Source organism: Talpa europaea (assembly GCF_964194135.1).
Source record: "Talpa europaea genome assembly, chromosome: X".
In the NCBI taxonomy this organism is placed as follows: domain Eukaryota; kingdom Metazoa; phylum Chordata; class Mammalia; order Eulipotyphla; family Talpidae; genus Talpa; species Talpa europaea.
This window is the reverse complement of record NC_140081.1, coordinates 83,631,193-83,650,604: the sequence shown is the minus strand read 5'-3', so window position 1 is coordinate 83,650,604 and position 19,412 is coordinate 83,631,193. Positions and strand designations below refer to the sequence as shown.

Sequence of the window (19,412 nt, the reverse complement as noted above, 5' to 3'; positions counted from 1 at the left end):
TCCTTATTTGTAAGTGAAATTTCAATTCGAACCAGTCCAGTACTTTTCAGAAAGTCCTCTTTACTCAGGGGGCCCGCCTTGGTCAGCAGTGGTGACACAATCTCCCTCTTCTAGAAGGGGACAGAGTGCAGCTTTACCTTTCCCATTTGGTTGCTCCAGAGAAGCTTTGCTTTCCTCAGTTCTATGCAGCAGGACAGGGTTGGAGCGAGATTTCAAGTGAAAAACTGTGATTCCTTCATTCACCCATCACTCCCAACCAAAGATGAAATTTGAAATTCTTGAAGACATTTCACCTCTGCCCTTCCATGACTCAATACCAGTGAAAAAATAGATTGTACTGGGCCAAAGTTACCTTTGCAGACTGATCTTAGTGTTGTTACCTTTAAACCCCCAAAGGTAAAGCCAAATTTTATTCTCCTGCTGAACAGTCTAGAGACACAAGGACAGCAGCCTCCACGTGGGTTGTTTAGCAGAGTGGAGGAGTCACTGACATCAAAACTCAAGAGCAGTGATAAAGAGTGACCTAAGTGCTTATCAGAGTTCATTTAGAGTGAAGGTGGCATATCTTTTATTTTCCAAATTGAGATACTTATTGTATAAACCGAGGCACTGATCAACAATCATACACAGGAAACATTTGATACTCATTCATGATAAGCAGCCAGGACTACACATGGTCCCTCTAGTTAGCGAGGAAACTTCCATTCACCAGAGTGAAGAGAAATGTTCTAAAGAATTGTGTTATATAAAAGTGGTGCTTACAGGCTACTGCATATTAGAACTGGGTGGTAGAAGCATGAGTTGATTGGATGCATTTCATTACTACACTTTCGTTTGCTCTCCGGCTCATCTCCCCACCATAAACTGTCAGGAAACAATTCTTTCCAGCATGTTTTGGCTTTCTCCTTTCCTCCTGATATTTTCATTGTAAATTGCAAAAGTTTGTGGGGACACAGGAGGGTGGGGTGGGAGCAAGTGGGGAAGATGATGGTTATAATTAAAGGAATAGTCTGGTTCCTGAACTCCTGCCAACTGTGCAGCCATTAGTAACTTTGGAGATGCTCCTGTCAGCATCCCTGAACAATGCATAGTTAATCCAGATCAAGTTATTTACACTGGAGCTCACCTGGGACCTTTCCCCTCCTTGAACCATTCCTCATTCTTGGGTGGGTGCCCTGCTTTCCCTGTTCACTTATGCAACAAAGGTTGCAGTTACAACTTGAACTGACCGGTGCGCACTAAGCCGTCAGCCAAGCACTAAGTGACTGGTGAGCAGTAAGCCGTGAAAAGGCTATAGCACCAGGAGGCTTAACTTCAGGAGCAAGTCAGTTCTTAGCCTTGCTTCAGTTTTTCTGGGCCCAAACATGCACCGATCTCAGCACACTCTGTTGAGTTTCACCATTCCAACTTCAGAAAAGTCCTTTAATTAGTAACAGATGGTTCCAGAATACCCTGGTGCTACACATCTTTGTATTACTTATTCCATCTTTACTTGTCATGGTTCATGATACATTTCTTATTTACCTGCTTTTGTGGCAGCAGTTTTGCCTGGAAGGGTGAAGTCTGTTGTGGTCTTTCAAAAATGCACAAGTGGTTACATGCACCATGAAAATTAATAGCTCCTATGCCAAAGAGAGTTGCACTCTCATGGTTTCAATTAACACTGACATAATGGGACTATGTCTACACCCCCACCCCAAACTACAGGGGCTATAATTAGAAATCCGTGCCTCACCATTGTGATGTCTAAATGACTGTCTTGCTTGAAAACAACATCTATGGCTCCCCCTCCCCATTTGTGTTGATTCACAGGCCCCAGAGCTTACAAGAGGGTGACACAAACTATTTCGCCATCTCCCACAGTCACTGGAAGTGTAAAGTTTTCCAGGGGTCAGTGCAAAAACTTTACAAGAAACAAAGTTTAGATATTAATTCAACCTTTAATATTGTTTTACCCCCACAAACTGAAAAGACTGGGAATACAATGACCCGCTGTAGTGGCAGTGGAGATGGGATGGTGGGAGTGTGGGGAGTGCCAAGCACTGAATCAAAGGAGATCACATGATCTCAAGAAAAAGTAGAGCCCTCCATGCACAAGTGCTTACGTGCACAAGGCGGTTAAGACAACGATGCTTCGATTTACGAATTGTGGGTCTAGCCTGTAACAATCTAATGCTGATAGGGCTGCCTTGTGATTGAGTCAGACTTAGAGCTGAGTCTAATAATTTAAAGCAAGACATGCGTTCAAGTATTTATGTGATTTCATACTTTGTCTATAATGTATCTACAACTGTTCCCGAACAAATCTTAGCTCATCCCATAGATTTTGTCATGTTTTAAAAATTCTAGTACCAGGAAAATAGCTAAGAATTTCTCATCCTGCCTTCTTTGCGAGTATATGTGTGTGCACTGAATTCAAAACCAGTTAGTTTTGTTGAATAAACTCATCACATCTCACGCCATGTTTGGGTTCCCTATCTCTTTCTTTTACCATAATTTGGGGAAATATTTCCTGTTATTTTTATTGGGTGCTTATGTTACCAAGCAACCGATAAAATCTAGACCTTCTCTGTTTGTTTGGTATGACTGGCTGTGCAGAAAAAAATGTTGCAGCGAATGTATGTTAGGAGCTGGAATAAACGGAAGGAAATGTGTTTTTAACTTCAGCACAGCGTGTTGACTGCCATCACTGTGCAATGTGGCTCAAGGCTCATTCTGAATTACTGAAATGAAACCCAGCATTTTTCATTTGGGGGGCTGCTTGCAGTAGTTTTTAATGTGGTGTGTGGAAAATGCAGGTTTATTTGATAGAAAGTCTCAATCTATATTAAAAAATAGTCTTTGCAAAGAAGGGAACTTTCTGGAAAGGCTTTTAATAGCAGACATGGCGTGCAGATGTCATGTTAAATATATATCCTGAGGAAGGCCAGGATGAGTATTTTTACCAGCATTTTAATAATTTAAAAGGGATTTTTAAAAAATCTCTATTTATGCATATAAGAAATGGGGTACAGGCCAGAGGTGTGGGGTGGGGGGGAGAGGATTCACCAGAGACAGTGGGGAACAGAACAGGCAGACTGACTGAAATATACTGCTGAGGGGAGTAGCGGGCGAGACAGGAGAGGTCTGCTGTGCCATGTGGGTAGCTTCCTGGCTGGGGATCAAACTCGTGCTGCAGGGGCTGTGGATAGCTTCATAGGTTGCGTCTTAACCCCCTGAGCCACCAGGGAGGCACCCAAAGGGATTTTTACATATATGAAACATAGACTGGCTCCTAAAATCTCAGTTCTACAGCATCGCTCCTAGAATTAGACTGGGAAATGGGCTATTACTATGTTGTCACTGTGGGTCAATAACTCAGCTTGGTCTTAACTGTGGGTCAATAACATCTCAGCCAAGACTTAATATACAAGTATGACCACAATAATGTTCCCTTCTGTCATATTGCCCCCAAACAGTTAAAAAAAAAAAAAAAAACCAGCTCATTCCTACATAAGTAATGTCAAAACCATTTTCTTATATAATGTTCAGGTTTCTAGTAGAAATTGACCATCTCTACATTTAGCTGCAATTCTTTCAAAATGCTATAATGTTGGTGAAAATAGACATTGTCTTTGGTTTTGTTCAAATGAACCCTTTTCTCTCCATGGCCAGCAACATTTGCTTGAGCCTTTCAATGGTTTGTGAGTAGGGGCCAATGAGTCATCTATATATTTTTTTTTCACCCCTACAACATCTTGAAATGTTCTGAGGATATTGCATTGGCTGAATAAGTCAGTGGTGTTTATTAAACAATATATCATCTCAGCCAAGTGAATGGTCAAATATTGCTCTGTGTAGAACATTTGCATCCTAACTTGCCACCCAATATAAATACTGATTCATTTGGTCAATAAATGCAAATTTTCACTTAAAAAAATCCATTCCAGTAGCTATGTTCACTCCCAAGTGAGTGTCCTGCGCTGGGTATGAGAGCGGTGGAGTAGGGGCAGTCCTGTGTATAGCTACTCCCAGTTTCTACAGTCTGTCACTCAGAAGAAGCCATTCAGATACATATCAAGGAAGTCGAATGTATCTTTTCTAGAAGTGACCTGCTCGGGTTCAAATTGTGTCTCTGCCATTTACTGAAAGACCTCATGTGAGTCCCTTAATCTTTTCTGACCTCTGCTTCCTCATCTGTGACACGAGATGGTCATACTCATATAGGAGTATATTGAGACACAAATGAATAGATGCATGTAAAGTACTTAGAACAGAGCATTGGCCATAATAAGTTCTCTATATCATATAAGTAAACAGAATCATATAATAGCTACCTATAAGAGTAGACAAATAATTTTGAAATAGAACAGAATATTTTTCTCTTGAATCTTGACATAAAGACCTTCACATGAATGAAACCATAGAAATGAAATAAGCATATTCTCTCTGATGCCGTAAGCCATTGTTTGTGTTAGTGGTTCAGCAGGAAAAATACAGTTTTTCTTTTCCTAGATATCATTTTGAGAAGTAACTATTTAATCCCTAAGAGAGGTCTGGAAAATGTGACTTACAAAAGCAGACATAACCCATACTCCCACACCTACCCCAGCCCAAAGGATTCTGTAAGCCACTGACCTCTGGGCTCAACAGATTCTTCTGAAAGCTTATCAAATATATTAGTCAAGAGGTATGACCCAAAGGAGCAAGCAGATCATTTTCAGTGGCATGTCGTGCTCTAAAGAATCAACACATGACTGAGGATTAAAGGAAGACCTTGGGTCCCCGTGTGGCATGATCTACCCCTTGGTCTTGGGTCTCATAGTAAATCCACTTAACTAAATAAGTAGTTTTGGGGGCTGGAAATAAGTGATTTGGGACTGGAAGCATCCATGGTTTAACTTGCAATTGAACTAAGAATCTAGCAGACCACTTCCTAGAATTAAAAGAGAAAAGGAGAAGGAAAGGACATTATTTGAAAAAGAATGTTTCTTGAATATAACTGTTAAATTTAAATTTTTTGTTTATTTCCTAAAGGCCCTGTGCCATTTGGAAATTATTTGTGTTTTCTAGGACAGGGTTCATATTCTAACACAAATTCCTACTTGCCTTGATACCTTATCATAAATACAGTCCAGAGTATTCCCTGGTATAGTGGGCACTCAGTAACTATTTATTGACACTTTAACTTTCTACATTTCTTGTTACTCTAAGGCATTGTTTCCTCTTAAGCATAATATTCCACAAATGCCAAGTACTCTTCTATGGTTTTTCGTAGACATTTACATAACTCATTACCTCTCTAAAATCCAGCCAGTTAGCCATCTCACCTTTGTAGAACCTAACTAAAATTAAGAAACAACCAGTACTTAAGATAAGAGCTTTATATCTTCTTTTTAAGAAGGCAGGATGACATGATATATCTGGGAAAGCTGTTCATGACAAATGTTGGAAGAGGTACGATACTTAAGTCAAATGTAGATACTTCTTAAATCAAAAGTAGCAGTGTGACTGTCAGCAACTGCACTAATCTTTTTGGTTTTGAGTTTGTTATCTCTTAAAGTGAGAACTAGATTCATTGTTCTCCAAGGCCCTTTCCAACTCTGAAGATTTCTGTGACCCTAGGATTCTCCTGTCCAGGCCTCTTTGCTCATAATGAGGGAGGGACCAGTGTGAAATTTGTAACCATCTGCTACTTGAAAGAAAAGTACTTCTGACTAGCCAGAATGGACATTCCTGCAAGGTATTGGCTAGCCAAGATTTACTGAATATGAATGCAGAGTTAAAAGGACTAATTTAGGTCCTAGGAAAACATTTGGGACTGGTTGAACTGTGAAAAAAATCATGATTCTTCATAGGGAATGTTAACTTGAGTATACAATTATCACACTTTTGTGATAATTTAGGCAAGAGTTCTGTTTGGGGTGAGAGAGAGAGAGAGAGAGCGAGAGAGAGAGAGAGTGTGTGTGTGTGTGTGTGTGTGTGTGTGCGCGCGCGCACACGCGCGTGCAATACATAGGATCCTAGCAGTTAAAGTTTTTCTCCTGATTGTGCTAACCCCCCCTCCCTGTTCCTAATGGGACTGCGATAAGTGGTATCCCAAGTAACAGTCCAGAGCAGGTGAAGTACTCTGCTCTGCATCCCTGCATCTGTCCTTGTGGTGGTATCTGCTTTCAAAAGCCTGTGTTTGCAAAACTGGCTGATACTGATAAAGAATGCATGCATCCTCTGATACTAACTTCAGAAGGGGGGGGCAGGATGTGGGTTGTGCAGCATGTGATACCAAGCCATGGTCCCTTGCAAACATTGGTGAAAATGAGTGACAGGATGGAGCCAGCTTTTCTGTGGCCAAGACAGTTTCTCCTTATAGAACTAGAAAGATGAGACTCAGCCACGTTTCTCTACAGATGAGACATCTAGTCCGCTTTGACTTCTAAACAGCTTTCATTCTTGTTGCTTCCCTTCCTTGTTAGTTTTTGATAACCCTGTGTCCTACTATATGGTGTCTTAGTTCTTTCCTGGTGTTCAGGCCCTTCAAATCCCCCACCCCACACTAAGAGGACAGCTTATGCTTGGGTACATTGTCTTATAGCTTTTTGCTTTGCATTTTCCCTTACTGCATGTTTTCTTGTGACTACTTAAATCCAATACTTTGTTTAAAATTGCGCCAAAGTCTCACCTCTTCCATAAACCGGTCCTTGAACACCATGCTTTACTGCTCCCAAGCCTTGGAAGGCCTTCATATAACCCTAAGTTAAAATTTACTCATTCTTCCCTGTAGAGTACATTAAATTTTCCCCTTTTTATTGAAGTAACATGGCATTATAGTAGCATATATTTCAGGAGTTGATTGTTGAGAATATATGTTGTATATTCTATATTAAATTTACTACAAAAAGCCCACATCTATTCTTCACCATACCATTAATATTGCCTTGTGCATAGCTACTAGCACAGAATGGAGTATGCACTGGGTGTCCTTCTAAATCTTGATTTTGGGGGTTGGATTAAGGTCTAAAGGGCAGCCCTAAGAGTCAATGTGGTTGAAAAGGTGCTTGTATCTGGCAAGACAAACACAGTGATGGTAGAGGTAATACCGTGTGTGTGGTGGGAAGGTGAACCAAGCCTCTATGAATTTGCCTCACAGCTAATTCTGAAAATTTCTTTGTAAAAGGCCATACATATAATTGAACCATTTAAAATGAGTGGGGGGTAGGAAGGGAGGCGAATGGGAGTTTGTAGGGTGGGAGGTATACTCAGTGCTGTTGTTCAAGGCAATTCAGAGTTCATCCCTCCCTTCTTTCCAGCACACACCTGCCCTTTATCTAATCTTAAGCCAGCGATAGCTTCAGGAAGCAGGCCAGCTGTACTAAATTTGATCCATGACAACAGCTCTGTTCAGTTTTATGGCCAAGCCTTCATTGTCAACTTGATAGTCGTAATTCTCCCCCCTTATTTGGAAAATAAAGGTTGTTCCTAATTGTATTTTATTCGTATTTTTATTTTTTACTGATGTAACATTGGTTTACAGTAGTGGATATGGTTTAGGGGAGTGGATTCACACCTCCTCAGTTGTATTCTGCCACTGTACCCCCACCATCTAAGCACCCACAGTCCTTTACCCTTGGCCACTGGGCCCCCTCCCACTCTTGTTTCCACCTCTGTCCTATCTCACCCACTGATAGCCTTGATTCTGCACTCAGGTCTAGGATTTATATTGGTTTAGTTTTGTCAGTTCCTTTGTTTTGTTTCTCTGTATTGCACATGTGAGTGAAGTACAGTATTTGTGTTTCTCCTTTTGACTGTTTTACTTAGCATAATTCCCTCGACTTTTCATTCATGCTGTCATAAATGGCAAGCGTTCACCTTTTTTTTTAATAGCTGAGTAATACTATGTTGTGTATATATACCAGGTCTTCTCAATCCACTGCTCTTTCTATAGGCACATAGGTTGTTCCCATAACTAGGCTATTGTAAACGTGGCTGCAATGAACAAAGGAATGCAGATATCCCTTTGAATTAGTGGTTTTGCATTCTTCATGTATTATAGATACCTAGGAGTAGAATTTTTGGATCATGTAGTAGCTCTATTTTTGATGTTTCAAGGAACTTCCATACTGTTTTCCATAGAAACTGGACCAGTCTACATTTCCCCCAATAGCGTGTGAAGGTTCCTTTTCTCTCCACACTAATGAAAACCTTAGTTTGTAGTTTTTTTGATATGGGCCATTCTCACTGTAATAAGGTGGTATCTCACTCTGGTTTTGATTTGCATTTCCCAATAAGTGATGTTGAACATTTTCTCATGTACCTGTTGACCATGTTTATGGTTTTGTTGGAGAAGTGTACATTCAGCTTTTCTGCCCCCCCTTTTTTTGGATTGGGCTATTTGTTCTCTCTTTGTTGCATTGTATGAGTTATTTGTACATATTGAATATTAGTCCCTTGTCAGATTTGATATGCAAATAGTTTCTCCCATTCAATTCATTGTCTTTGCCATAATGATAGTTTCTTCCAAGGTATAGATGCTTTCTTGTTTGATGTAGTGCCGTTCATTTATTTTGCTTTTATTTTCCTTGATGTTGGAGACAAATTCCCTGTGACATCCCCGAAGCCCTACTCATGGAGTGTTTTGCCTGTTTTTTTCTATGTATTTTATTGTTTCTGGTCTTACATGCAAGTGTTTAATTCATGTTGAGTTAGTTTTTATGTATTGTGAGAGGTAGTGGTTTTGTTTCATTCTTTTTCATGTGACTGACCAGTTTTTCCCTCAACATTTGTTGAAGAGACCTTCCTTTTTCCATTGTATACCTTTCACTCCTTTATCATAGATTAGCTGTTCATATAAATGAGGGTTTATTTGTGAGCTCTCAATTCTATTCCATTGGTCTGTGTATCTATTTTTATGCCAATACCATACATACTCTTTTGATTACTATACTCTTCTATCTTCTAGTGTATATTGCAGTTTGGGGGAGTGTGATACCTCCTCTCTTCTATTTTTTTGTTAAGATTGCTTTGGCTATTTGAGGTCTTTTTCTCATTCCATATAAATTTTAATAACGTTTGCTCTATTTCTTCAAAGAATGATACTGAAACTTTGATAGGGATTACATGATGTCCGCATATAGCTATGAGTAGGATGGCCATTTTAACGATGTTAATTCTTCTGATCTACCTGTATGGAATATCTTTCCATTTCCTTGTGTTTTTCCATTTCTTATAACAGTGAATAGCCTTTGATTTCTGTGTTTTCCTGTGCTCCACCATTGTCTTTTTTTCTTCTTTTCCCAAATTAGGTAACTCCCACAGCCGAGTGTACCCATGCCCTGTTGAAGATGATCTACTGCTCTCACTGCCAGGGCCTCGTGACTGTGAAGCCTTGTTACAACTACTGCTCAAACATCATGAGAGGCTGTTTGGCCAACCAAGGGGACCTGGATATTGAGTGGAACAACTTCATAGGTGAGCAAGCCATTCATGTGTTTGTCTTGCAGGAGAGAACTTGGTTTCCCACCACAAGGAAAGTTGTGATAGTCAGTTCTGAAATTTCTTTTCGTTGTTTAATGTTTGCCAGAGTCTTAACTGTGCTCAAAGTCCAGCCCATTTGACCAGTAAATGTTCACTTGAGCTAATGCTGGTATTTCTGAAGACATTAGAGTGTGATTACTAAATTCAATAACAAGGAAGTGACTTTGATATTTTTCACCCGGCCACTGGAGGAGGCCACATGGCGCGAGGACCTCTCCTGCCGCCCGCTGCTCCCCTCAGCAGTGTACTTTGATTCTGCTCCCAGCTCTGGCTCTGGTGAATTCTCTCACCCTCCCATGCTTCTAACTGTACCCAGTACTTGTATAAATAAATAAATAAATCTTTAAAAAAATAAGTAAATAAATAGTTTAAAAAAATAAAATGTTAATATCTGTTACACTACAACTGGATCATCTGCAAACTGGTCAGATACCCATAGGATGTTTGGATCAGGTTAAATTGGATTGTGGAAATGTAGGGGTTCTGTTTCTATAGAGGACTTAATAATACAATTAATAATACACTGCTGGTCACAGTGGAAGGTCTTTTGCCCTAATTATTTTAGAGGTAAGTGTCCCCCCATAAACCTTCTACCTGGAAACCATTCCTGGAACCCAGACAGCAATGTAAGGGGAGTGGCCAGTTTCTGTTAGGGTTTGGAGAAAAGGATACATTAAGGATAATTTCAGTGCCCTGTCAGTCAGCAGCTCCCTCGATACCTTCTTAGTATGTGTATTTATGTGTATTAGTCCCGAACATCAGTGACCAGAATCCCTGATCCTCGTGCTGAGCGCTAGCGGGGTCACACACACACACACTCACACACACACACTCACTCACACACACTCTCTCTCTCTCTCTCTCTCTCTCTCTCTCCAACAGGCCGCAACAAACTCTGATGCCCATTCCCTTCCCCTGTCACCCTTGTATAATTGCAGAGTTAGAGTGCTTTATAAATACCGATTTTTCACATATTAGTCCATTTTTCATGGGAACATGTATGTAATTTGCTTGCTTGGTTTTTTTTTTTTGGGGGGGGTCGGAATTGGAGTTGGTGAATGCTTTTTAGTCTGCTGGAGAACTAATTACCATATTAACTGTTTGAAAGTGCATCAATAAATTGGCTCCAATAGATTGTTGAGAACACAGACCCAGGAAGAAAAAAAAAGTGAATATTAAGCACTTCAGCACAATTGTAGCCTAACTAGCTCAAAGCTAGAAGACCTGAAGAAATCTTTTACACACAGAAAACCAGAATCACATGAAAGGAAAGGCATACAAGCAGCAAAGACACACGCATGGCACATCGTGCCCAGAGAGAAGCCATGGGAGAAACTGTTGCATTAAAATATTTCCCATGAAAATAAAAGCTGATGGCATTTCCAGATCTAAAAGTTGACTTTTTTCTTTTTTTAATCCCATTACCACCCCCACACCCAGATGTCAAGTTTGCAGTTTGCTTTGGATAAATGCTTTTTTTTTTTTTTTAAAGTTAGTTGGCCTTTCCCCTATAACCTCTAATGTGCTAGTTCTCTGAGCAGAGGAGGAGAATTTGCCATGCAATACAGAAAATGGTCTAGTGTTGCTAACTTTTCTACAAACAGAAGGAATCAAGTACAGGGGGGCATGTCCCTTGTGCTGTAATATTCTAACATGTCCGGCAGAAGCTGTAACTAATGTCCTCATATCCTAGTATTAAAATACAAATTCGTCTACATATTTTTGCAAGAGTTTGCGGGTCCATATCAAATCAAAAACCAAACTACAACTTGCTTTTAATGAATGTTTTCAACCGGCTACTCTAAGACAAGCAGGACTTTAAGTTGCTGTCATTGTTGTATGTTTTCAGAATTGCATTTGTTTTCTTTCAAGAAATAAAATTGAACCCAAATGTAAGTTGATAGGATTTCTGAATCAGTTTTCCTCTGTTGTTCTAAGTGATATTTTTGTAGGGATATAATTGTATCTGAACTTCATTTTTAATGGGTATTATATTCTTATTTCTAATAAGCTAATAGAAAAGGCCAAGAGTAATGGACATTGTTAATCTCCAGTGCTGTTTCATGAATTCTCACAAGGGTTTAATTAATTTGCTCTGTGTTTGTAGAATCCAATCCCAATTTACATGCCTCTGCAGTGAGTTTTCTTTCTTCTTTGCAAGGAATTTTTCCTTCCCCTTTAACTGACTGCTGTTAATGAATGGTCAAGGGCTTCTCCCCCCATTTCTTTAAATCAGATCTTGGGGTTAAGTCGGGAAACTGCCTTTTGTTTTTCCAGTCGGGTCGTGAAACTGAAGATGTGTGTTTCTGATTATCAGCCAGCACAGCGCAAAAGGAATCATTTTCCCTAGTGACAAGGGGATGCATTATTGGGGCAGGACACAACTCAGTGCCAGAAACCTGAACACTGAAATCCTGCAGTTGAACTAGACCCTTTAAGAGGCTAATCTGCCTTCTTGCTGCCATGCCTGCCCTGTCCTCTCTTTAGCTGCATGTTCAAGTCTTGTCAACCTTTATCACATGGTTGCACATAGTTGAAATACATTGGACCTGGTCAATATGGAACCTTAAGTTTGGAAACATAAAACATAGTGACCACTTTATGGAACAATTTCTGGAGCATCATGAATTCTACTTAGGTGCAAATTGTTCACCATCACATAGTGTCGTTGTGTTAACATCCATTTGACTCACAGCCAACCTTAGTAGTGTCACATGTTGCTGCCAGCAGGAATTTAATGTGGGGTGTTGGGCTTACTGGTGGGATAACAGCCAGGTCCCGGCAGGAGGTAGGAGCCGGCCAGGTATCCGGCTGACCAAGATCAACCAGAGGTAAAGTCAAAACACCAGACCCGATTGACAGTCTTTGGCTTTCTAGTGGGGTATCTAACCCAGTGGACCACTGCAGGAAGAGGCCGAGTGTGGCCAATCAGGACTCCCCCTGGGTTACAGGCAGCTTTGGCTCCTGAGCCTCAGGCTCCAGGCAGAATGCATCCTCATTCACATTCTTCAGCAGCACGACAGGCAACGCCATGGCACCGGCCCCAACAAAGGCCCGGCTTCACTCTCCATTCCCAGGCCCTTGTGTATGGCAGGCCGGCTCAGAGTTTACAAAGACGCCAAACAGCCAGAAGAATTGGGGCTTATGTTTCCTTTCAGTCTTTCACAAACACACGAGTGATCTGGCCTTTCCTCACCACTAGGGGAATTCGGAGCTACAAAGTGTGCTCCCCCGCCCCGGTCTAAACCTCTGCATTTTGGATGTTGATTATCTGTCTATTCATAATATTTTTATTTGGAGCCAGCGACTTCTTCTAGGCGATGAAGGAATGTGCTTTCTGTACATGGCGGCCGTGATGCTTTGACAGTGATGAACACATTCAAGTTGTGCTCCACTTGTTTACAAAAGTCTCCTTTTGCTAGCACATCAAAAGCATTTTTTCTCTCCTCTAGTACAATGGCATATTCATGCTGGCAGCCTTTACTTAGAGGTTGGAAGCGTTACTTACTGGCGCTTGCCACAATGCCATCTGAAACTTCATTTGTTATTACTTTAAAAAAAAATGCATTGCACGGAAATCTATTTGTGGTTTGTGACATCGGAATTCTAGTTTAGAGAAATGACCTCGTGCTTTTAAATGTTGCGTTGCATTTGTTCTAGGTTGAAGGTGAAAGGTTGACCAAATTTGGTTTCATTGATATGCTGATGTTTAAACACAGCCTTCCCCCTAGAAAGCTTAGGTAGAAGTTCAGCTGGGGCCTGGAGTATTCTTTGAGCAGAAGATAGACTCTTCTGGAAATGAGATCTTTCTAGTAGTTCTCCTGGGACTACCCCGAAGACTGGGATCCTACTATCCTTTTCCTGTCATGCTTTAAGCCCTCAATTGTAAAAGGGGAAAAACGAGTTTAAAGACTCACTGCCTGTCATTACTGAAGCATCCTTTATCTCATTTGGAGAGTGCATTTCCCATTTCTTCTGATTTTGCACTGTAAGTTTCAGTTAAAAGTACTAAATCTTAACAATCACAACAGATATGTATGACAAGAAAGCAAACACAACATATTTTGTTAAAGAGATGTGGTATGTGCTGAATAATTCTAGACGCCTCCAGAATCTACAGGTAACTTGCAGAGAGAGAGTGATCTCTGAAGACATGCTGTGAACACATAGTTCTGTGTTCTGTGTCTTATGTTGTCTTTTCCCGCAAGTAAAAAGAGGGTTGTATGTATTTTGCTTTAAAAGTAAATCTAGGCCCTTTTATTTGAAATGGGAATTTAATCTTAATGCAAAAATTGCATTTTTCACAATTTCATTCTTTGAAAAGTCATTAGAATTCCCAGGAACACTTTCATTTGTGTTTTCCAACTGTGCACTCGGGGATCTGAAAGGGTTTCATTAAAAAATGAAAGAAAAGAATTGGCATGCCAGGATTTTAACTGATTTATGTTTTTGACTCTTGTAACTTGGACATGAGAGAAAAAGACCCTAGGAAGCCTTGGGGGAGAGCTGGCATGGGCTTCTGCCTACAGCCTTTGGTTTTTCAGGTGGGAGTGAGCTGGCCTCGCATTGACGGCACTGACATAATGAAGGGAGGAATAGAATAATCAGTGTAATAGAAGATTCTTGATAGGGTTCCTTGCTGGGGAACTGTAGGATCAAGAGTTCATCTACCATTTAACCTTTTGGTTGCACAGTGACTAACTGCAATTTGGTGAAATAGAAATAGGTGGTAACTGGGGCCTCCCTGGTGGCGTAGGGGTTAAGTCTCAGTGCTACATCTGCAAGGGCAAGGTGGCCTGAGTTCGATCCCTGGCCAGGGAGATGACCCACATGGCACAGCAGACCTCTCCTGTCTCACCTGCTGCTCAGCTCAGCAGTACATTTCAGTCAATCTGCCTGTTCTGCTCCCCACTCTGTCTCTGGTGAATCCTCTCACCCCCTGCATCTCTGGACTATACCCCAGTTCTTATATGCAAAATAAATAAAATTAATGAAAATCTTACAATAAATAAATAATTCTTTTTTCTTAAAGATTTATTAATTTTTATACAAGAACCGGGGCACAGGCCAGATATGCGGGAGGGTGAGAGGATTCACCAGAGACAGAGCAGGGAACAGAACAGGCAGACTGAAGAAATACACTGCTGAGGGGAGCAGCGGGTGAGACACGACATGTTTGCTTCACCATGTGAGATTCTCGCCGGCCGAACCCACGCTGCAGAGGCTGCGGACTGCTTCACAGTGCAGCGCTCAACCGCCTGCGCCACCAGGGAGGCCCAAATGAGTAATTCTTTAAATAATTATATGGTAGCTACTTTCAGTGTGTTCCTTCTTCTCTCCCCTTTCCCCACCATACACACAAAACAGGCCAGTGAAATAATTAGACTGATTGGCCACCCCAGCAATTGATTTACTTCTTCTTCTGTATTTTTCTTCCCTGCACCCCCTGGTAGATGCTATGCTTATGGTGGCGGAGAGGCTAGAGGGTCCTTTCAACATCGAGTCAGTCATGGACCCCATTGATGTGAAGATTTCTGATGCTATCATGAACATGCAGGAGAACAGCGTGCAGGTGTCTCAGAAGGTAACGAGGGCGGCAGAGTGGAAAGGAGCGTGTCCGGGCCCCTCCAGTATGTGACTTTCTAACATACCACATTTGCTCCAATGCAGGTTTTCCAGGGCTGTGGACCCCCCAAGCCTGTCCCAGCTGGACGGATTTCCCGGTCTGTCCCTGAAAGTGCGGCCTTCAGTACCTTCAGTGCCTTCAGCGCGCGCTTCAGACCGTACCACCCCGAGGAACGCCCCACCACAGCGGCTGGCACTAGTTTGGACCGACTGGTGAGCGCTTTGGCAGAAATGGCAGTGTTTAATGACAAAGAACTGAAAACATTTGCTCCAAGGGCATTTTTAGTTGGAAGGCTAACAAATGGGGGTGTTCCAGGTACAGCTTTTCAAGCCAAGTACATGTGGATGTCAGTAAATCTGTCTTTTCTCATTTTCTAGCTCAGAACGTTTCAGAGCTAGTCTTGAATATGCGATGTAAAAAGTCTTAGCTTATAGAGGCAGTGTGGGGGGTGGCAGCAAAAGGGAGAGGGGGCGCTGTGGACTAAGGTGAAGGTCTGTGCGTGTCTTGGAGGTGGACATGGTGTGGTCACTTCCATCTAAAGAGGTGTGATCTTATTACTTCTGTGTCATGGACAGTGCTGTAAACCTATGTTACCTCAGAAAAGCAATAATACAATTTTAAAAAGTCTCACCTCAAAGCCTGCCTTTGTTTCACTGTATATTTATGACATGTCTGTTATGCGAAGGCTAAAACCAGCAAAGAGGGAGAAGCAGGTACCCCCGGGCCTGCTAATGTACTGATGTCTGAATCTGTGGTAGGACGGGAGGATGACAGTACAACCAACTGCTCACAAGACAGCGTGCTGCAAACACAGGCGCACAGAGGATTGGGAGGGCTGAGTGGGCTGGGAGAGCAGTGATGGGCACATGGCATGGAGTAGAGAACTTCAAGAAGCTTGATCATGAATACAAAGACTTTCGAGAAGAGAAGGGGTCTTACCCGTCTGTCTCCAGGCCATGAAACCTGGTGGAGTTCAGAGGGAAGGCAGAATGAAGAGAGATGGCATGGAGAAGGTCTGGGCAGCTCCTGCAGAGTTGGCATGCCACATGAATTCATTTGGGTAATTTGGTGCTTCTGAGTATAAACCTGATGTGCATTTTTCTCTTCTGTGTAAAGCTGAGAATGAATTGCCCATCACTCTTGGGAGACTTGAGATTAGACGTGACCAAAGGCACACTGATGAGGTGGTGTGCTGTGTTGTTCTACAGAGGTCTTTTTTTCCTTCTCAATTAGGTTACTGACGTCAAGGAGAAACTGAAGCAGGCCAAAAAGTTCTGGTCCTCTCTTCCTAGCAACGTGTGCAACGACGAGAGGATGGCTGCGGGGAATGGCAATGAGGACGACTGCTGGAATGGGAAGGGCAAGAGCAGGTTAGCCTTGGTTCATGACCTGTGCAATCTCTCCCTTCCTCCATGCCTGGGGAACGCTCAGAGAAGATCTCCTTCGTTAAGGCCTCAGGAAGCAATTCGTGGTAGACAGCAGCCGCAGGGACAACTGCTAGTCAGTCTTCAGAATGGACTTGGCTGTGCGAGTCTTGGAAAGGTGGCACCCAGCTACTTGCAGAGAGCCTTGGGGCAGAAGTTCATAGCACTGGTTCTCTTCTGGCAGTAGGGCTGCAGCCTGGGGAATGAGCGTACCAATCATGTCATTGGTTTTCAACTATCTCATACCTGTGGTATTTGGTGCAGTGGCCTGGCCTCATAAAGCACCAGTTCTCAAGAAGTCCCATGCCCTTATTTGAGGATGCTCTGTGTCCCTTCCCTGCGCAACTCAGTACCTTAGATAAGCACCCGGTCTTGGAGACTTCATGTCACCCACTAACCTGCACCGGGGGTAGTTTCCAGAAAACATCATCGTCCAATTGGAGAAACAAGACATGTACCCAGAAAAAGAAGACAATCAAATTCATTAGAAAAGGAAAAAATTTGCTGACTGTAGATTATTTTTTTTAAAGATTTATTTATTTATGCATACAAGGGACACAGGCCAGAGGTGTGGGGGGTGAGAGGATTCACCAGAGACAGAGTAGGGAGCAGAACAGGCAGATTGACTGAAATATACTGCTGAGGGGAGCAGTGGGCGAGTCAGGAGAGGTCTGCTGTGCCCTGTGGGTAGCTCCCTGGCCGGGGATCAAACTTGTGCTGCAGAGGCTGCGGATAGCTTCATAGATTGCGTCTTGACCCCTTGTGCCACCAGAGAGGCCCTGACCATAGATTGGAGGCGTGCAGAGGGAGAGGAGGAGGGGTGAGACAGGAGGGAGCACCATGGACTGTGGTGGAGGACTCAGTGCTTGGGTGGTAGGAGAGTTATGGTGACCACACCTGAGGGGAGAAATCCTATCCTGTCAGAAATCCTATCCTGTCAGAATATTCACAAGGATATAAAACAATGGCCCTTCATTTAAAAACTTCAGCTGATGGATTCGGATTTGGATTCCCGTATTCAGTAGCAGCCCTCTGGGCTGGTAGAAGTCTGTGCTGCTCCACTCCAGCCTTTTGTTTCTCTGGTCATCTGTCAGCATCCTTTCTCCCCTCAGGTACCTGTTTGCAGTGACTGGAAATGGATTAGCGAACCAGGGCAATAATCCGGAGGTCCAGGTGGACACCAGCAAACCAGACGTAGTGATCCTTCGCCAGATCATGGCGCTTCGGGTTATGACCAGTAAGATGAAGAACGCGTACAACGGCAACGACGTGGACTTCTTTGATATCAGTAAGTACCGGGAGGTCGTCAAGCACGCGTTGCTCCCGGCGCCCTTGGAGCGAGAACAAGTGGAACAAACTCTCTCCCGTTTTTGTTCTTTTTCTTTTTTTTCAAAAACAGGTGACGAAAGCAGCGGAGAAGGCAGTGGCAGCGGCTGCGAGGACCAGCAGTGCCCCTCAGAGTTCGAGTACAACGCGACGGTCCACGCGGGGAAGAACGCCAACGAGAAGGCCAGCAGCGCTGCTGCCCTGGCGGGGACACAGCCCTACCTCCTGACTGGCTTCTGCATCTTGTTCCTGGCCGTGCAGAGAGAGTGGAGATAATTCTCCATCCTAGAGAGAGAAAGTGTTCACCATCAGAAAGTTAAAGAGGCGCCGGTTATCATTTTTTATACCATTCTAGTGACTTTGCTTTTTAAATGAATGGACAACGATGTACAGTTTTTACTATGTGGCCACCGGTTTTACAAATTTTGACTTTTTTCATTCAGTTTTGGAGTGGGGGGGGAAGGAGACTATCCATAAAGTCAGTTCCTGCGCCCCCAGAATCCTGTTAAATGTGGCTGACAGTGTAGGGCCAGAGCTGTAGCTAGCTGTGCATTTGTGGTTTTTATCACGATTGTTGTTTTTTTTTTCCTTTTTGTTTGTGGGTTTTTTCCTTCAGTTATGATGTCACCTTGTTTCTTAAAAGCAAACCAGGGTCCTTTCTTGGCATGTAATATGTACGTATTTCTGAAATATTAAATAGCTGTACAGAAGCAGGTTTTATTTATCATGTTATCTTATTAAAAGAAAAAGCCCAACAAGCAGTAAAATTTCCATTTATCCCTGTTTTAGTTGCCTTATCTGGAGAGAAGCGGAGGTGACTGTTTCATCATTATTGTTAAGTTAGGACAGAATGTGAAGGCACGGGGGCTGGTCAGTTTGCACTCAAGCACCGATACAAGAAGGTTATACTTCATTTCTAGCTGGTGACTGGAAGAGACTGCAGACTACCCATTTGGTCGAGTTGGGTTGCATAGACTAAGATCACAGGGAGGTCCATTTCTTGAACCCGCTTATATTTAAAGTGTAACCCACTTAGAAGATTGTTGATCCCTACCCCCTAGAAGAGATTGGGTATTCAGGATGTCCCAGTTACCATATATTCACACTTAGTTTGGGGAGGGTGGGTTTTGGGGGTTTGTTTTGGTTTTCTTTTCTTTCTGTTACTCCAGGCAAGTTAGCAAGCCGCTTTCTGCTTGTCTTCTTGTCCACACTGACACTCTTTGGATGGATACCCCAATGGTGATACCAAGTGACCCACAATCTCATTTGGTTCCCCTTGTTACTATATTCTGGACCTCAAACTCAACTGTATAAGTGGGAGAGCTATCTGGGGGGTGGCCAGAATTGGGGTACAGCCTGGGCTCAGGGAATAACTGGCAACACCTGAGGAAAGTTTTTGTCTGTGCAGGTGTTTTTGCACTTGCTTTGAATCCCAGTTTTTTGCAGAGATTCTGGTCTTATTTTTTCTGACCCAAACCCCTCTGACCAGAAAGGTGAAGTTCTTGTAGTAACTGATATAAGTTAGG

The 19,412-nt window shown here is 42.5% G+C and overlaps 1 protein-coding gene across 1 annotated transcript in view; it reads left to right on the top strand.

The window, feature by feature from the left end:
* Window positions 1-18,162, top strand: part of GPC4 (glypican 4) — a gene marked incomplete at its 3' end in the record, with an annotated part of 105,059 nt that extends 86,897 nt beyond the window's left edge. Inside the window, exons 4-9 of the mRNA XM_084258082.1 lie at window positions 9,279-9,444; window positions 14,964-15,094; window positions 15,181-15,348; window positions 16,370-16,506; window positions 17,673-17,848; window positions 17,960-18,162. Of these exons, the coding sequence (XP_084114208.1) occupies window positions 9,279-9,444; window positions 14,964-15,094; window positions 15,181-15,348; window positions 16,370-16,506; window positions 17,673-17,848; window positions 17,960-18,162 (981 nt within the window). The remainder of the gene's footprint in view (window positions 1-9,278; window positions 9,445-14,963; window positions 15,095-15,180; window positions 15,349-16,369; window positions 16,507-17,672; window positions 17,849-17,959) is intronic.
* Window positions 18,163-19,412: the final 1,250 nt, after the last annotated feature.